Here is a 19,116-nt window from a genome sequence, read left to right on the forward strand (position 1 = left end):
ATTGTTGAAGTTTCTGTCTCTATATCATTGACAAACCTAAAAAAATTTTTGAAAGAAAAAGATTTATTAACCACTGGTCAAGACGAGTCAATCAAGTAGTTAGTGTGTGATGTGATGAGGCTGGTCACCTTGAGTTTGTAAGGCTGGACCTGATTCAAACCAACCTAACAGTACAGCCTACGTAATTAGAATAAAAAGAGTATTGATAGTCCAAGTATGACATTGTGGATGGAATATAAATGATATTGTTTGGGCGCTGAGTAGAGAAACGCCAGTAACACTTCTTCATCGCTGTTGTAGTCTTCTCTGCGTCTATATCCATGGACACCTATACCAATATCTACGCATATTTTGGCTTTATTGTCGTCTACTTTGGCTACACAATCTATAGTAAGCGTTACACTTGTCTATTAAAATGTATTTACCCATAAAATCTTTAGATAAATTAAGAGTAAAATCGCCCCTGTATGAACTCGAATTAATTTGTGCCAAAGAGATATTTGATTAATTTGATGAAACATCCAAAAATCTTTTGTAAAGACTAACAATATTATATTTTTTTGTAAGAGACTGTTAAATTTTTTTATCTTAGCTGTAAAATTATTTGGCGTGAAACTTCCATACTTACTCTTTCTGCCTGCTACGTATTTCAAAAATTTAGTTGCTTCAGATACTATGCAGATTTTTGATGAAATGAATTTTTCACTTTTTCCCATAAATATTTAATCTAATGCTACTTTTAGGGAACATATCCCTCTAAAGTTTAATTTTAGTATATTTTATGCTTTTTATTTGTATGATATTTACTTTGATAAGTTGCCAATATTTCGAGTTTGAAGAAAACGTGGTGATTGGAAGTGCGAATTTTCTGAAGGATTTTAGTTTTCCAGAACTTTCTCAAGAAACACACCAACTTTTTTTTTTATACGAACTTTATTTATATGAAAATGCTTTTGAAACCGGTTTCCTGAAAAGTTCGGTTAATGGCAGTTATGGGGTGGGGTTAGGGGGTAAGAGCCATTTTCATTTTTTTTTATTCAATGTTAAGTTTTTTTTGTTTTTTTAAATAATTTACAAGTTAAACAAATTCGAAGTTTTGAGCCGATCTTGAAGTTTGTGAGAATCAAATATTTTGTTAAATTAAGGTTAGAAAATCGCTTGATTGTATTGTGCTTCTCTTGAGCGATCTGTTTTAGCCTCTTTTATTGTCTACTTAGACAGGTCTACCTATCGCTTTGTTTGAAATTCTTTTCACGAAAATTGATTTTAAGAAGAGTCACTAAATAATTAGGCTTCCCTCAAAACTCATTCTATTTTAGTGATCTTTTTGTTGAATAAAACTAACAAGTTGTACAAATTTGAGGTACGGAGTCCACATTGAGAAGTGAGAAGAAGAATGTCGTTTGAGTTTACAGAAGATTTTTTTTTTTAATTTACTTTTTTGAAAACAAGTAATCGGTTAATTTGTTAAAAGATAATTGTTGAATTGAATCGAGAATTTTTGTTTGGTCAGATGCCCAGGGTTCATTGTCAAAAATTCTTAAGTTCTACTTAGTATTTTATGATATCGTTTCACAATAAGATATTATTATTTCTAAGCTTTCAAAGATTATTACTATTTAATTTAAATTCTATGAACATGTAAAGTCTTTGGCACTCGGATCCTTATTTAGTACACTTCCGGTTTCAGGTCAATTTTTACCCATAACAGAGTTTTCCATTACTACACTTTACATTATTACGCTTTCCATTTCTAGGCGGGCTGTAAAAAGCTCATAGGAAGCGAAAGAACATGGATGATATCTGGACTCGAAATAGTTTTCCGCTAAGAAAAAATCTCTTTCCCCAGTATTATTAAGATTATTGTGAGTGAGAGTGTGTTTAATTTTTAGTTGTGGACCGAATTTCTTAGAAAAGAAAAATAGCAGAAAACTCGAACCCACGCGATAGTCCAGACGTAGTTCCATGCGTCTTAATATTCATTTCTTCGGTATAAGACATACCTTCTTTGTGCAAGTAAATTTAATAACTTCACCAAAGCTAAAACTAGAGTTTAAGATTATTTTTATTTCGAACCCTCAGAAAAGTGTCAGCAAAGTTTCCAAAAACAAGACATTCACTAAGTGCTATATTTAAAAAATAAAAACAGCTTAAATAAGCAATGAAAATAGATTTTTTTACTGTAGAGTCAGCACTTTTTTATTCTTAAATAATGGTATTTAGTAGATTTTTTTTCATCCTGGACTTTAACTTTCTTGCAGGCGCAGTTGATCTGGTGATTTACTACGATGCACACTGGAAACCAGTTCCATTGGTCAGCGTTGGAGATGGAGAAACGTTGTTGAAAACTCATATCCTTAGGTATGGCTTCTTGCCTTGTAGCTGTGCAAATTCTTCTTGCGGATGCTGCGTAAATATGCGGCTGTTTAGCTTCAATAGAACAGGTTAGTTTAGATCCAAGTTGGATAGGTTAGATAAAGGAAGTATTCCAATGAAGCTCAAGTTTTGAAATTGAGTTTTAGTTTTTTCACTAGACAGATTGTTTTTATTTTTCTGACTTCTAAAAGTATTAAAACTGTCCGGTAGGAAAGTTGTATGAGGGTTGATCGTCTGAATCTGCACAAGCGTTACATTGAAAAACACGTAACTTTGACAATTTTTTTCTCTTTTTCTTTAAAAGATAAAATTCCCAAATTTTCTTTAAATTATAGGGCCAATTAAAATTTACTAATTCTCCTCTATAACTGTAACTTTTGTTTGCAATAACATTGATTAATAATTAGTTTTCGAGAGAAACGATGCCAAAAATGAGCAATAAAGACATTTTCAAAATTGTTCTTGTTGTTACCTTTTTTGAAAACAACAGCGCCTAAAAGCATTGGTTAATTTCTTTTGTTTTATTGGTTAATTTTCATGAATAAGGGGTCATTCGATTCAGAATTTCACGAAGACAAGTATTTTAGGAGTCTCATTGCTGTACATGATATGGAAAAAGAGTTAGCCCCATTTATGTAAGACCAGCTCTAAAACAATTATTTACTAAAACACTGCAAATCTTTGCCCGAAGTTGACAAAATTTGGCACGATAAAGGCGTTATGGCTTACCTACGTAACGTTAAAGCGCGATTATGCTCTTACACGCTCTAAAGGGACGTATTAAAAATCGTTTCAAATTATCGATACGTATACTGATTTTCATGAATGAAGTATCATTTAATTTGAAATTCTATGTGGATCTGGTTATAATAATTAATGACATAAAGAAAGTTAAATATTAGAGGTTTTCAAAATTGTTAAAACCCCAAACATTTATATCTCTCTTTGTATTGTTTAGAATTCAATGAATTCTTTACTGAATTGCAGAGAAAAGTTTTCCCTAGGAATGGTATAAATGCAATGTTTTAGCGTTTATAGTTTATCAGATAAAGGAGGTTAAATTTTGGTGGTTTTCATTTGTTCAAATATCAAACCTTTGTACCTCTTTTCGTATTGTTCAGTTTTAATAATTATTTACCGCATTGTAGAGAAATGATTGCTTTATAACTGGACAAATTTCAGTGTTCAAGTTATAGGTGAGAAAGGTTTAATTTTTAATAAATCATATGGCTGTTGTCGGTCTCGCCACTGAACGCAGTTATGGAGAGACGTTTGTCCCAGTTAAGTAACTGGGACAATATTAATATTAATTTGTAAATCTTAGCCCAATTTGGATAAAGTTCGGCGGGTAGTTTGGGCTTCTCTAAGTGACATTAAAGTGCTATCCTGCTGTTACACCTTGTAAGGAAAGTACTGCAATCGTTCAAATTATTGACGCGTGAACCGATTTACATGAATGAATTGCCATTCATTTCTAAATTCATTTCGAATTTCATTCCAAATTCTTTGTGGCTATAGTTTTTGTCGTTCTTGATTTTACAACATTAAAAGGGAGTTTGCCCCACTTATGTAAGGCCCCTTTTAAACTATTATCAATAATCTTCGCCCGATTTTGATCAAATTTGGCAGGAAGAAATGGTTTGAGCTATACTGCGTGCCACTAAAGTAGTATCCTGCTCTTATAGCTGTTAGCGGGAAGTATTGCAATCGTGCGTATTTGATGTTTAATTTCTCTTTGCCTTTTTTGTAAAAAGTACTGTAGTCGTAGTTTAATTGTTCTTGTTCCTCTTAAAAGAAAGTACTGAAATCGCAGTTCAATTTTGCTATACACGTACAAATTTCTTCCAATTTTATTCGAAACATTTTCCCAACAAAATTGTTTTTGTGGATTCTTTGGGGACGGCAACTGTAAGCATTCTTTTAAATGATCTGGTAGTTACGGTACCAACTTAAACCATATCAGGATATAATGAAAGTATTGCTTATTTCAAATGTTAAGAAAATTTATAAAGCAGATATGTAACTTTGCAGAATAGACAAAAAGGAAAATCTGTCCAAAAAGTACAAAAAACTCTTAAACAAAAACTTACAGTTTAAAAAGTTCATCTAAGGATTGATTAAACACTAAAAGGTATACATAAGTAAAACAGCAAGTACCCAACATTTCATTAATAATTCATTGATATCATTTAAGTAATTTTACTGTATAAAATTTTCATTAATATTTTTTGGAATTTATTAGATGTCACAAACCCTTATGCTGGCCATTTCATTCATAATAGTTTTTTGTTATAATAATGATAAAATGTACATTACATCTTCATAAATAATTAGGCACTATATTTTAACTCTATTCCAAATTATTTTTCTGATTGATCTCTATTAAGCCCTTTATTCTGTGAAATTACACACACCCATGCACATTAAAATAGAAAAAGAAAATGTTAGAGTGGTTCCTAATTTAACGGATTTAAAACAAATTTGAATCTTCAATTCGTCTTACAGAAGTATTCGAGAACACAAATTACACACAGTTAATTAAAAATGAATTATTCAACAATAATTATTCATTTCTAAATTATCAATTAATGTAGTCCCTTAAACTGAGCATTTGTAGCAAAATTCATTAATAATTAGCTGTCCCCAAAATATGCATATCTATTTTTTATTAAAACTGCCCGGTAGGACAGTTGTATAAGGGTTGATCGTCAAAAAATGCACGAAAAAGCGTAACGGTGAAAAACACCCAACTTTGACAATTTTTTTCTCTTTTTCTATAAAAGATAAAATTCCCAAATTTTCTTTATAATATAGGGTAAATCCTCCTTGACAACAGTAATTTTTTCGTAGTAACATAGATATCATTGTGGGAAGAACATCCAGATTAAGAATGTAGTGGAATAAAACTATATTATTTAATATTAACCCAGATTAATTATTACTTATTATTTTTAACGCTTGACTACTACACAAAGTAAAGTAACTATCAATTTAATTGGTGAATAAACTTAAACCGACGATTTGTATTAATAAAATAAAATAAATAAACAAAATCATTAAAGTTTGTTGGAATAAGCATTTTTTAAGAAAGTTTTTGAAATCTTTAGCCTCATAATTACTTTTTGTTTTATAACGTTTTTCTTTTTAATCTGTGATTAATTAAAACTGTCCGGTAGGACAGTTGTATAAGGGTTGATCGTCGAAAACTGCACGAAAAAGTGTAACGTTCAAAAACACCCAACATGGACAATTTTTTTCTCTTTTTCTACAAAAGATAAAATTTTCAAATTTTCTTTATAATATAGGGCAAATCCTTCTTTATAACTGTAATGTTTTTAGAACAACACAGATTAAATAGATTTCGAGAAATAAGTGTCTGAAAATGGGCAAAAACGGTATTTTCAGAAAATGTTCTTGTTCTTGTTCTTCTTCTTCTTCTTCTTCTTGTTACCTTTTTTGTAAACAACGTAGCGCCTAAACGCGTGAACCGATTTTCATGAATAAGTTTCATTCGATTCGGAATTTTATGTAGATGAGTCGTAATAATATTGAGAGTTAAAGTTTGGATGAGTTTAAAACTATGAAAAATTAAACTTTAAATATCTCTTAAACTACCCGTTCCTAACGTAACCTAACCTTACATAACAAAACCTAACTTAACCTAACCTTACCTAACCCAACCCAACCTAACCTGATCTATCCTAACCTAACCTAACCCAACCTGACCTAACCCAACCTAACCTAACCCAACCTAACTTAACCTAATCCAATCTAACCTAACATAACCTAATCCAACCCCACCCCACCCAACCCACCCCAATCTAACCTAACCTAACCTAATCTAACCTAACCGTTCGTTTTAATTTATATTCAACCATTACATGGAGAATAGTATTGTATATAATTGACGAAAATTTCGCAGTTATCTGATTAGTAGTAAGAGACATATTGAGAGTTAAAATTTTGTTGAGTTTAAAACTATGAAAAGTTTAACTTCAAATATCTCGTAGACTATTGGCTCGTATTGGTTTAGATTTTACCAGTATTTGGTCAATAGTTTTGTGTGTAATTGACTAAAATGTCGTAATAATCTGATAGGCAGGAAGAGAGATATTGAGAGTTTAAGTTTATTTGAGTTTAAATCTATGAAAATTTTAAATTGAAATATCTCGTAAACTACTAGTTCTTTTTGGTTTATATAGTTATTATTTTAGATTAATAGATATTACAGTGAATCTATGTTAAATGTTGTGCTTCTTGAACAAATCTTTTGTATATGAAAATAGCCAGCATTAAGGTCTGTGACATCTAATAAATTCTAAAAAATAATAATGAAAAGTTAATACAGTAAAATTACTCAAATGATATAAATGAAATAATAATGAAATGATGGGTAACTTGCTGATTTGTGTAACTTTTAGCGTTTGATCACCCCTTCTACTTTACTTTTTAAACTGTAAGTTTGTGTTAAGATTTTATTTAGGATTAGTGGGTGCTTGCTTTTGTGTTACCAAAAAATACAAAAAATGAAAATTCTATGAAGCCTAAAAAGGAACTTTGATTGAAGCTGTGTAGACTCTCGAATTACAAATTTTTTAGCAGTCTTCTATATACATATATATATATATATATATATATATATATATAAAGTTATTTTGGAACACAACTCTGTTAGTCTGAGAGTGAAACAAATCAGGCCACAATTTCAACGTGAATATACATAGTAGAGATAAAGAGAAAGTAAAAAGCAATGGTTTGGTGTGAGAGAAATTCATTTCTTGGAAATAAATAAAGAAGTTCTTGATAAAGATTGAATAAGAAGCAGCAGTTTGTAGGGTAAAATAGACGAAAATATTTAATTTTTATTTAGTAACCATCCACCAGTAAGAGTTTTTCTCTCGTGGTATAAAGCAAGGTTAAAATCTTAACTCACGCTCTTATCATAATGGAATCGCTAATAATCTTTTATGTATATGGATGATTATTTGCTTTTTTAATATCTTTTTCATAGCAGAAATGGGCACTGATTAAAAAAACAAATTCTAAATTCAATTAATAATTATATATTTTTTTAAATTTTATCAGGATTTAATCGGCGAAAGTAATAGTACTTTTAATCATATGACAATTAATTAGTGAACTAAATTTCAAATTTAATCTTTAATCAAAGCAATTTAATCAAACTAAACAAATTGGGAATAAATCTGAGAATTGCATTGAACTTTAATTCTAATCGCCGAATTAATTTAATTTCAATCGTTAATCAAAATAATTTAAACATCCACTATCTGGCTTTTCAACTAATGGTTCGGACCACGTTTTTGCGAGACCACCATTATGAGTATCTCCAATAAATACTTATAGATTAATTTTTTTAGACTTGGACTTCTTCATTAGCATATGACTCACAAGGCCTATGTACGACCACCTCACACTCATATTTAACCATTTGGAGACTCACAAGACTTATAAAGGTCCAACTTGCACTCACATTTAACCAAGTTGGTGACTCTCCAGACCTATATAGGACCACCTTACAATCATATTGTAAAGTTTTTCTATCTTTTTACTAAAAAAACTTTAACAACACAACTAATGCCTGCCACTAGTAATTAAATAATATGTGGGTTTGATAAATAATAAAACTCGCTAAATTTGTAAGTAATAACCTGATTTATTCACACATTACCTTTACTAACATTAACATTTACTAGCAACTAACGCTATTCATTACAGTCACAACAGTTTACTGTTACTTACTCACTACGTAACGCCACAAAACTGTTCCACGACTGACTACTGGTCCGCACTGCATTGAATTGCACTAGTCTCAGCTGCACTAACAAAGCTCTACTCACTAACTGACTAACTGCCCGACTAGCTAACTTTGAAGCACTCCGCAACACTGACCCTCTCAAACTGTCACTTCCAAAGGGTCTCTCCAAACTAACTTTCCAAGACTAACTCAAAAACTCACTTCTCCAGCTGTGTCTGCCTCCTTTTAACTGCGACTGCCCCACTCCGTCTGTCTCACGCCCACCTGCCGCTCACTGGCTGAGGAAAACACATACTGCCACCACCCCAACTGGGGCCGCCCTCCTCCAACTCTCTGTCTCACTCCAACTCCGTCTGTCTCACTCCCACCTGCCGATCATTGGCTGGAAAACACATACTGCCACCACCTCAGCTGGGGCCGCCCTCCTCCAACTCTCTGTCTCATTCCTACCTGTCAATCACTGGCTGGGGAAAACACATACTGCCACCACCCCAACTGCGGCCTCTCTCTTAGCTGGCTTTTACACAGGTGTGGACCGTTACAGGCTACGGTCACTAAACTCCTGGAACAATCTAGCCCCAATTCTTCTCCGGCTCAGGTAGAGACCGGCCTTTTGTTTACACAGTGGTGGCTTGTTACCGACTTTGGTCGCTCAACCCCTAGAACAATCTAGGCTTTTCTTTTCTGCCCAGGTCAACTTCGTTACAATATTTAACCTGTTGGTGATTCAATAGACCTATATAGGTCCATCTTGCACACATATTTAACTTGTTTTTTTTTTTTGTCAATTTATCTACTACTTTTATCCATTTTGGTGAAGTAAGTATTTTGAGCTACTTCTTTTCACCTTTGCTTTTCCACTCTGGTGGAACCTCGTTTTGTTGGACGTTCCTGGACCTTGGTGGGATGACGACTGTAATGAAGCACATTTGGTTAATATTGAGGCCTTCAACAATTATAAAAATCAATCTTCTATGACCACTTTTATCTGCAGAAGACAGGCTTCTGCCAAGTGTCGTGGCTGTATAAAAACAAAAAGAGAGTAAACTGGAGGCAATTTTGTGGCGAATTTAACTCTAGCACCCCACTTACACTCACTAACTTCCGATTTCGCTCCTCATAATTTTAGAATACCGCCTCTCTCGACACCACTACACAGACTGGAGGAGCCTTTTGGCATTATAGATTTTAACCATGCCCTCAAAACCAATAAAAACACATCCCCAGGAATAGATGGCATTTACTATCCCAGGATAACTAAAAATTGGCAGATAACAGAAAAATAATGAGTGTGCTGCTAGCAGTCATAGAGTGAACATCTATGTGGAATGTGAAACACATTTGTTGTGATTAACCCCAGTTAGAAAAGTTTGTTTTTTATGAAATTCAGCATAATCGGTCTTTAATAAAATCTGCTTTCCGTGAGAAAATTTGAAGAAAAACTATCGAGTGGTTGCGTAATTACGACAGTTTGTTTAAATTGGTTTTATTTAATCTAGTGCATCAGTTACTACACTCCGGGAGTGGTGGAGATTGCATTTCACCGTCTCTGTGTATGTACGTACTTTGGTTCTGTCTACAAACAGCATTATTGCATAAAAACATTTGTAAATAGCATAATATTTTCTTTGACTAATAATATAGTAGATTTTGAAATACATTAATTTAAAACAAGTTAGGGGAAAAATTATCTTAGTAAAGTGTTATAATATAAAGTGAAATTTATTCTGTTTCCCTCTGATTGGATAACCAGGCTTTATAATAATTTTTTTTTATGTCTAAGAAAGCTGAGTACACATTTAAAAAAGATTCAAGTACACCAAAAAGAGTTAGAAGCTCTCCTGAACTCACAGTCTCTAAGAGAACTGCTGTAGAAAATATGGGTTCGCCAAAGGAAGTAACTATTAACTTGGAAACTTTGTCTGCTCTTCTGGATAAAAAACTCGCGCATTTGGCAACAAAAGATGATTTTAATGAGTTACGTGAAGAATATCGTTTAATAAGAGAAGAAAACAAATATATATAAAAGAAAATATTAAGCATTTAAAAGAAGCAAACAGTAGAAATGAAAAACTTTTAGAAGAATTAGACAAAAAAGCTCGTCGAAACAATTTGGTATTCAGGGGTGTTATAAACGCCTTTAAGTCGACTAGTAGCTATTCTGGAAATGTTTCAACATTCTGCGAAGAGCTTCTTCAAGAGAAAATTAACGTCGAAAATATTCATGCATATGTTTTAGGCAATCAGCATTCTTCGAATCCTCCTTTATTGGCGACTTTTAGTCGTTTTCATGATAAGCTAACTATTCTTGCCGCCTCAAAGAACCTAAATAATACTTGTTTTGCTATACATCAAGACCTCCCGGATACGACCAGAACTTTCTGGTACTTTAAGAATAAAACTCTTGTTAGTCCGTAAGGAGTTGTCTAGACTTAGCAAAACTCTTAAAGTATCTCTGAAAAGCGATACCTTAATTGTAGAGGGTCATCATTTCACCTGGTGTCAAATGATTGGCCTGTGCTATAAAAATCAGGAATGTCTACAAAGATTAGATGAAATTACTTGCCTGGATCTGAGCGGTTTTATTTCTGCCGTAAATAAGAATAGCCTTCCTCGGGATTACTTCAGGCAACAACCTACCACCACTGCACTTGATCCTCCCATTATGCAATCAACCCGAGACAGAACTGCATGCTGGAATTGTTTCAAAAAACTTCAAATCTACATTTATTGATTAGAGTATATTATCTTATAATGTTGCAGGGTTAAAAGGTAAAGTGACCGACTGTTATTTTATGAATTTTCTCAATAATCACCATGTATTTTGTTTATTTAAATCTTATGTTTAAAGGATAGTTTCAGTTATTTCTCACAATTTTTCCTACTTTATAAATTGATGTGGATACCTGCAATTAAATCATATAAATTTGGGCGTGCTAGGGGGGGGGATATTATTTGGTATACGTTCTAATATCTTAGAAAAAGTTTTAGCTTTGTAAGAGTCAATGAAAGAGTGGTAATTTATTTTAGTAAGCAAAATTTTGATATGTTAATAGTTCTAGTATATTTATATCCTTCGAAATGGCAAGACGATTTCTTCGGTTTACCTAACTTTTTATCTGGAATATCGAATACAAATATAATTTTTCTGGGTGACTTTAATGTGAGAATTTATGATTTGCAATCTCTGCCTGAAGGCCTGGAACTGTAGATTAAAGCACCTCAATTTTTCCTTTTTTTTTTTTGTTTGTATTTTTATGTTTAGTTTATTTTTTCAGAGAAGAATTGAAATTTTTTTTTAATAACTTACTTTTTATTCTTTTCCAGAGAAAGATACTCAGAAGTATCTTTTATTTTTTCATTTTATAATTGTTTATTGTTTCTTTGTTTGGTTTTTTCTCTCTCTCTTTCTTCGTCCTTATTAATGTATCAATAATATTGACATAAATATCTTTGTCATTCATTTATCTGAATTTATAAATTTTATGTTTTCTATAAGCAGCAACTCCAGCAGACGGCATTTGCCTTGCTGTATGCCTTTTGTTCTTGTTACTTTGGTATAATTGTATTTAGTTAAATAAAGGTCATAATAATAATAACAGAAAAACAATTTTATTAGACATATATAACAAAATTTGGACTAATATACCTATCTTAAAACCGCCAAACGACCCCCTATAACCCTGACTTCCACACTTGGAAAGACATTCAAGCGACTCCTTAAAACAAAACATGAATGTTGGATCGAATCGAAGAACTTCTACCAAAATATCAGAGTGGATTCAGAAAAGGAAACCATAGAAGCACTCACATCATTCTACAATGATTACCAGCAACTTCAACAACTACTATCTTCTTGCAATAGGCGTTGATCTGCCAATAGTATTGTGAATATCTACATTCTAGTAAATAAAATGCAAGAGACTGGTAGAACGAAGGTGCCGAGTTTGAGAAAAGTAATAATAATAAAAATAATTTAAAGTTTTCTTTCTCTATTTGAAAATTACCAACTGTAACTAGTGACTGCCACTAGTTAATAAGTAGGTTCGTAAATGATAAAAACACGCTAAACTTGTAACAAACCTGATTTATTACACAGCACAGTAATAACGTTTACTAACAACACGACTATTTACTGATCTAATTCACTTAAGTCAGAACAGTTTACTGTAAACACTTACTACATAATTTCACAATAAAAACTGCTCTAAGGCTGACTACTGGACCGCACTGCACTCGACTGACTGTCTGGAGCAACTTTCTTGGTTTTTATACAGTCGCAGGATGTTCTAGAAGCTTCCAGTCTGATCTATGCATTTCTGTCTGTCCCTGGTGAAGTCTAGACTTCCGACTTATACTAGCTCTTCCTAGTGACTCCCTAACGAACTAGAGGTTCTATCTCCTTCCAAGAGATGGCGCCAAAGTCACTTCGTTACAATAACAATAATAATTATTATTTTATTCTGTGTATGAGTTATAAACCGTTACAGAAGAGTTCACTGCATGCATAATGAAAATGCATAATTAATCACAAAAGAAAAAATTAAAATGAAATAAAATAAAACAGATTACAAATTCTGATCATTATACAAAAAGAAAATTAAACCTGGTGTACAATAATTTTAACTAATGCAAACTTTCATGCTGAAGGTGTATAACTTAAGCAAGTTGAAGAATTGAAATTTTCATTTATCAAGCTGTACCAAATTTTATGACCACAAAACCAAACCAATTATTGTCTTAATTTGATAGAAAAGTGATAATAGTGATATAGATGGGAAACCAGGCTAGTAGAATATAGGTGCCAGTTTGTGAAAAGTGGTAGTATTGATGGAGATGAGGCACCAGCTAAGCAGAATGAAGGTGCATTGTTCCGACCTGGTACAACTATAGGCCAATCGTGATTATAACAATTAAATCACTCAAATTTTGGTTAAATTAAAAAATGTAATCGTTAAAAGTGATTCAAACTAAATTTGGAATTTAATTCAATCAATTAAAATTCTGATTATTTAATTTTATTTTTAATCTTAATTTTTAGTTATGATTAAAATTTTTAATTGATTAAATTCCAATTAAATTAGAAGTTAATTTAATTCAATCAACTAATTTTGGCCGATTAAATTTTTTAAATTTAATTTAATCACGATTAAAATCAAATTTTGGGTTTAATCAATTAGATTTTAATTGATTAAATTTTTGCCAATTTGTTTAATAGGTTCTTTAAAAACTGTACTTGGCCCCAATTTTGAATTTATTGTCTGTATCCTCCGGTGAGTACCACTGCTCTAAAGTAACGTTTCAGGACAATGTACACTTCCTATCTAATGTAATAAAGAAAGTTAAAGACATTGTAGAATTGGAAGTTTGAAGGTACATATATTTAATAACAGGAAAAACGCAACTTAAAAAGTCAGGTTTATTGCGTTTAGCAGGAATTTCAGGAAAACTGCTGTGTTATGATTAAAATTAGAATGGCTGTTAATAAATTGATATTTTTATTTGAAACGGTTTGCTCCTGGCTCGGTTTAATATAGGTTTGGGACAGGCCGTTGCTAGTCCCGCGCTTAAAATGTGTTAATGCTGGTAATTAATTTTAGATTTTTTTTTCCTTTTTTTTTATAATAAAAATAAATTTTGTTTTGTTAGTTCCCATTCTTAGGAACATAACTTATACAAAAAATTAGAAGGTTGTTGTATCTTTACATAACTTTAAGAAATTTACTTCCACAATGCATCTTCTCGTTACAATTGGTAACCACCTCCATAAATTATAGCAATTTCTTATCCTAAGGTGCTATTCACCTACAAATACCTTCCATTTTTGTTCGTAACCTTTTTCCAAGAATGATGATTTATTTGGGAACAGCAATTCTAAGCATTCCTTTAATATTTCTTTTTAACGATAAGTTACAGTTGATTGCACACCAAATAAAACTAGGCGTTTGCAGTGTGATGATACAATAGATTCTCTATTTTTTCTTTAGTTAGGATTTCTTTGCATATTGAGTTGCATTAAGAAGATACCAGCGACAATTACTGTTAGTTTATATATCAAATGCATAAACCAGTTGGATTCTTTTTTGTTTACGTCCCGGCGTCCATAATCACTAGTCTATCTAGGCAGAAACACGGTTACATAAGTAAATATAAAAGTAAAGTTTCTACTAGCTATTCAACACTCTCTTAAATGTGCTCGTTTCCATGCAAATCATATCATTACGAGTTCGCGAGACCATGTCAAAATATATCTAAAAATAGTGTTCTTATTACATCTATTTTCTACAAAAAATAAAATAAATTTTTCATTTAAAACAGTAAAGAACTTACCAACGCTCTTAAAAGTTCGCATTTTGTTTTCCTTCTATTTGATTTAGACTGTATTACAAATTTTTACCTAATTCGAGGTTGGCTTTTGACAAACCCGTTCGCAAATAATGAGTGAAAACCTGAGGAAGTAAATTTAACCCTTAATAACTTGTAATGAACATAAGTTCGGGTTGTTATCGTTCGCAATATAAAGGTTCAATATTTCTCGATCTCTAACTATTTTTTTGTTTTTTAAGGTAATAATAGTTACAGAATTAACACAAAACAATGGCATAATAGAAAAGTTGTTGCTCCCAACGAATTGAACCCTAGTCGAACAAGAGAAGGGAAGGAGTTATATAGTGCTATTATCTTGAGTTATTTACTTCAACCCATCTGTAATAAAATAATATACAAGGTCGTCTGCACAAAGATGTATCACCTATGTTCACTCCCTGGCAATCTCTGTCTTAAAAACAGCTGATCCACTTGCTCGTTAATTAATATAAAAAAGCTCTTCGATTTTGTGTTACGTATCACTTCTTCTTTTTTTTTTAATATTATGTTGTTTTCTTTTAAAGATCTGTTAAAATTCTTATAAATGTACTTCCTGACCCTACGTTAACCTCTTTTGAGTGAACACTTATCAAATGCTCGTTTACTACCTCCCGGAGAAAACTTATTAATTAAAAGTTAATGTGACAAGAACGTTTTGTGGCTATCACATGAGAATACTTCAACTTATCCACATTCATCATTTGTGTCCTCAAAAGTTGCATTGTTGGAGACAGTTTTAGAAAATTTGACTGTAAATTTTCCTCTCAGTTGCATCTTCTTTATTAACAGTTATCATTTACTTATTAATTACTTAAAATTTCATTGCAGGCTGTATGAATTTTATTTTCGATCCATTGGAATTCTCAATAGGAGTGAATATGTTAATGGACGGAAATTCTATTTATGAAAATAAAGTTTCAGGTAAATAAATAGAACTTTTAGAATGTAATAGTTTAGAGCTAACTCAGCGGAATGTTTCCTTATGTATAATGACATAGCAATCTGTTCCTCAGTCCACTGAGTAACTATAAACGAATATCAGAAGCCTTCATGATTGCTGGGTAGCATGCGACTGCTTTACTCATTCCGTTTATAGAAGTGGTTCATCAATGACGTCTACTTTATCCCTTACTAAGTTCACCTTTTCCATTCTGCTTAACGCGACTGCTAAAACTTTCTAGAAGACGCTTAGCGTCTAAATCAGTGGTTCTTAACCGGTGTTCCGCGAATATGGTCTAAGTGTTCCGCGAATATGGTCCAAGTGTTCCGCGAAATTTCAATTTTAAATGTATTGAAAATTAGAAACTTAAGAAAGATACGAAAACAAAAAATCGTTCTTTTTTTTTTTAATTTGAATTTTCTACTACCAAAGCTGGCCTACCTTTTTAAGTCATAGTCTTTCACAGCATTTTTCCAATGGAAGTGAATTAGTGATGGGCAAAATCATTCATTTCAATGAACGAGTCTGAACGAGTCGTTCATTTTCAATGAACTAAGTAAAATGACTCGTTCGTTCGTTCATTTAAAAATTTTCAATGTTTTGTTTTGACATGAAGATTGAAGATACTTGACTCACTCCATGATAGAGAAAACCAAAAAATAAAAATAACTAAACAACAAAGGAAAAGAAAAAAAAAAGAAGAAATGTTACTCATACAGATGCAATAATACATTCATAATTTCACTTCTAAATTAAAATTAGTACGCTCTCCTTATATATTTACTCAAAGATTTTTATGCATGTATGAAGTATTCTGGTATGCGTAAAATTTCAAATTTTTTAATGTTAGTGTTCCGCGAGAAAAATATATAAATATTTAATATATTACATAATTGTGTTCCGCGTCTTTGAAAAGGTTAAGAACCACTGGTCTAAATTTTTGATGGCATTGTGGTGATATGCTGGCTTGAATGCAGACACCATAAACCATTTCAATCAATCCGTTCAGCGGTGTGAACGATTTTCTTGCGTTCTGGAACCAGTAAGAAGAAATGTTCAGGTGTCCTCTAATAAAAAACCAACAGCATGAAGATCGAATGATGTGTAACCTAACATTTACGGAAGGTTATGTAGTGGAAGCCCACTGTACCCACAAGTTGAGGGCCCAGTGTTCACGTCCAATCTGCGTTGCTCTCATATTTTCTTTTCCTAGCAGCTTTTACGAATGACTGATCAAAGGCCAACAGAGCAGAGAGAGGGCGCCGATGACCTGAAATGTTGAACACTATTGTTGATAGTTTTTGGTGAATGGTTCATTAATCCAGTAGGAAGAAAAGAATAATGCCAATTTCAGTTATGATTTTTTATTTTACCGAGCTTTCGACCAATGGACTTGGTCATAAGCAGACAGGACAGAAGATGCACCAACTTTATAATAATGGAAAAAATATATTATTGCCCTGAATATGACCTAGTCCTGAAATTGGCATTATTCTTTTCTTCCTATTGAACGCTATAATTATAAGTTCCAAACTTCTTCGAATTTAAGTCTTTGAATTTTTTGTTTAATGGTCAAAGATGCTACGAATGTTTATAGAATGAACAGTAGAATAAAAGTTTTTAAGACAAACCTACAAAGACAGGGGAAATAATTTGATAAGATGATCCGGTGCTACTTTCTATGGTAGAACAAGGAAGTATGAGAATTATATGGTAATACCAGTGGTTCAAGTTGATTGATGGCGGTCATGTTTTCTTGAAAAAATATTAAATGTTAAGATTAATTGCCTTGAACGCTACAATCGCTTTTAACGTGTCAGCTCGCAGACCGCTTGCGCCAGTGTGTTTGGCCCCTTTTAGTCGCAAAACCATTCATCTGATTACAGACGTCATTTTGAGAATATGTGAAGAATAGAATGATCACATTCATTATAATACAAGATTTCCGCACAGGATCCAGCTGGCTAAAACAAACAAACAAAAAACATTGCAGTAATTATTCTATTATTATATTATTCAAATATAGGCTACGTGTTGAATTTAAAAGGGCTAGCAACATCAGTACCAACGTTAAGTGTCGTTGTGTGGTGTACACATATTAGTTTGGTTTTCCATTCAACTAACCAGCCCACACCATCACTTGAGGAGAATACAAACGCGTCTGCCGGGAATGCGAAATTCACTATTTCATAAATTTAACTTTTTCGTGATTACCGTATAGGCAGTGATTATTTAATTTGATAATTTTCAGAGGGAAATATTTGTTTTTTCTCATGGTTGTAAACAAACTGACATTTTATTATTTAAAAGTTCTTCGTGCGACATAAATGTATAAAAAAATGCAATTATTATGTAAAATCTTTCAAAATAAATACTAGTAAAACTACTTAATTTAAAGAGCAGTTGAAAATCAAAGGTAGCATTGCAAAACAAAAATATGAAAATAGATAAAAAAAAATGCATTCATGTCACAAAATAAAGATGAAAATTCAGGTTGTAAAAGAAAGTTGAATACAAGGGGAGATGTGCTACAGTTTTTTTCTTATGCAAATACCAACTTATTATAATTGAAATGATTGCAACATGCGATTTATATGAGGATTTTTATTTTTTTTTCTAGCAAAGAACCCTCCACCAGCCTGCCTAGAAGCGCCACAAGTGATGTACCTACCACCTTTACAGTTCTGCATTAAACTATACGACATATACCTACCAGAAAATCGCCTACATATGTGTGTCAATTTGGAGACAAGACTTGCACGAGCGCCACTTCTAGTTTTACAGTTTGATTGTTTTCTAATGGGACGTGGTGGTGTGTCAAATGTAAAACCTGAAGCGTCAAACATGTTTTACACCTTGGTTGTGGATGGAGACAATCGTACATACTTGCTAACAAACGATACACGGATAAGCAACCGGTCTGATGAGTCTAGCCAGTACATTATTAACTCTACTGAAAGTTTGAATTCATATGTTGCTACTTAATTATTTCCCTAATTTGAGGATATAATTTATTTTTTTTTAATGATTGTAAAATCTGAAATAAGAGTACTTAAAAATTACAGCTTATTACAAAAAAGATTCTAGAGAAAGAGTTTCCTATTTGTGTCACTAAAGCCTAATTCCAATTGCATCGTCGTGGACGAATCCCACTCAAGTGCTTAAATCAGTATACATGAAACCGTAATCAGTGTATGTATGTTACCAACTTGTAATTAACTGCTTAGAAATGGTATTTAATGCTAGAGCTCTTTTTTCACGAGTTGATGTATCGCCTACAAGACCGCAAAAACAATAAATAAATAGATGTAATCTCCTTAGAAGTCGTTCGAGTTAACTGCAAATGGATTTCAGATGTTTTATTAACTCCATACTTGCAGCAGCTAGCATTCATCAGAAAGTTTGCTTTACTTCACATCTTGACAATACTGACAACGTAATTAGTTTGGGTCTTTACTTCTCTTTTTCTCGTTCCTCTTTTGTTTTGTTCGTCAAATCAATTCGCCATATTTGCTTATTTTATTACATTCTTATTGTTATTTGTATGTGTAAATCGCAATCCATTACATGTACGTTATATGAAACATTGACATAAATTAACTCTGTTGACGGATCAAATATTTCTGAGTGAGGAATGTGATCGGTAGCGACACATTCA

The 19,116-nt window shown here is 32.3% G+C and overlaps 1 protein-coding gene across 2 annotated transcripts; it reads left to right on the top strand.

Annotated features, from left to right (window-relative positions):
* Nucleotides 1–104: 104 nt before the first annotated feature.
* On the top strand, nt 105–18,550 carry LOC141457440 (uncharacterized). Of its 2 annotated transcripts, XM_074134431.1 has the most exons (4): nt 113–390; nt 2,262–2,444; nt 15,347–15,439; nt 18,079–18,550. In XM_074134431.1, exons 1-4 carry the CDS (start codon nt 321–323, stop codon nt 18,441–18,443), a joined length of 711 nt encoding a protein of 236 aa, XP_073990532.1. In that variant the 5' UTR covers nt 113–320; the 3' UTR covers nt 18,444–18,550. The 2 variants fall into 2 exon arrangements, with proteins under 2 accessions (XP_073990533.1, XP_073990532.1); XM_074134432.1 differs by lacking the exon at nt 15,347–15,439 and having other exon boundaries at nt 105–390.
* Nucleotides 18,551–19,116: the final 566 nt, after the last annotated feature.

The sequence above is a fragment of the Rhodnius prolixus genome, unplaced genomic scaffold (genome assembly GCF_049639745.1).
Source record: "Rhodnius prolixus isolate KJV_2025 unplaced genomic scaffold, Rpr scaffold_16, whole genome shotgun sequence".
NCBI classification, from domain to species: domain Eukaryota; kingdom Metazoa; phylum Arthropoda; class Insecta; order Hemiptera; family Reduviidae; genus Rhodnius; species Rhodnius prolixus.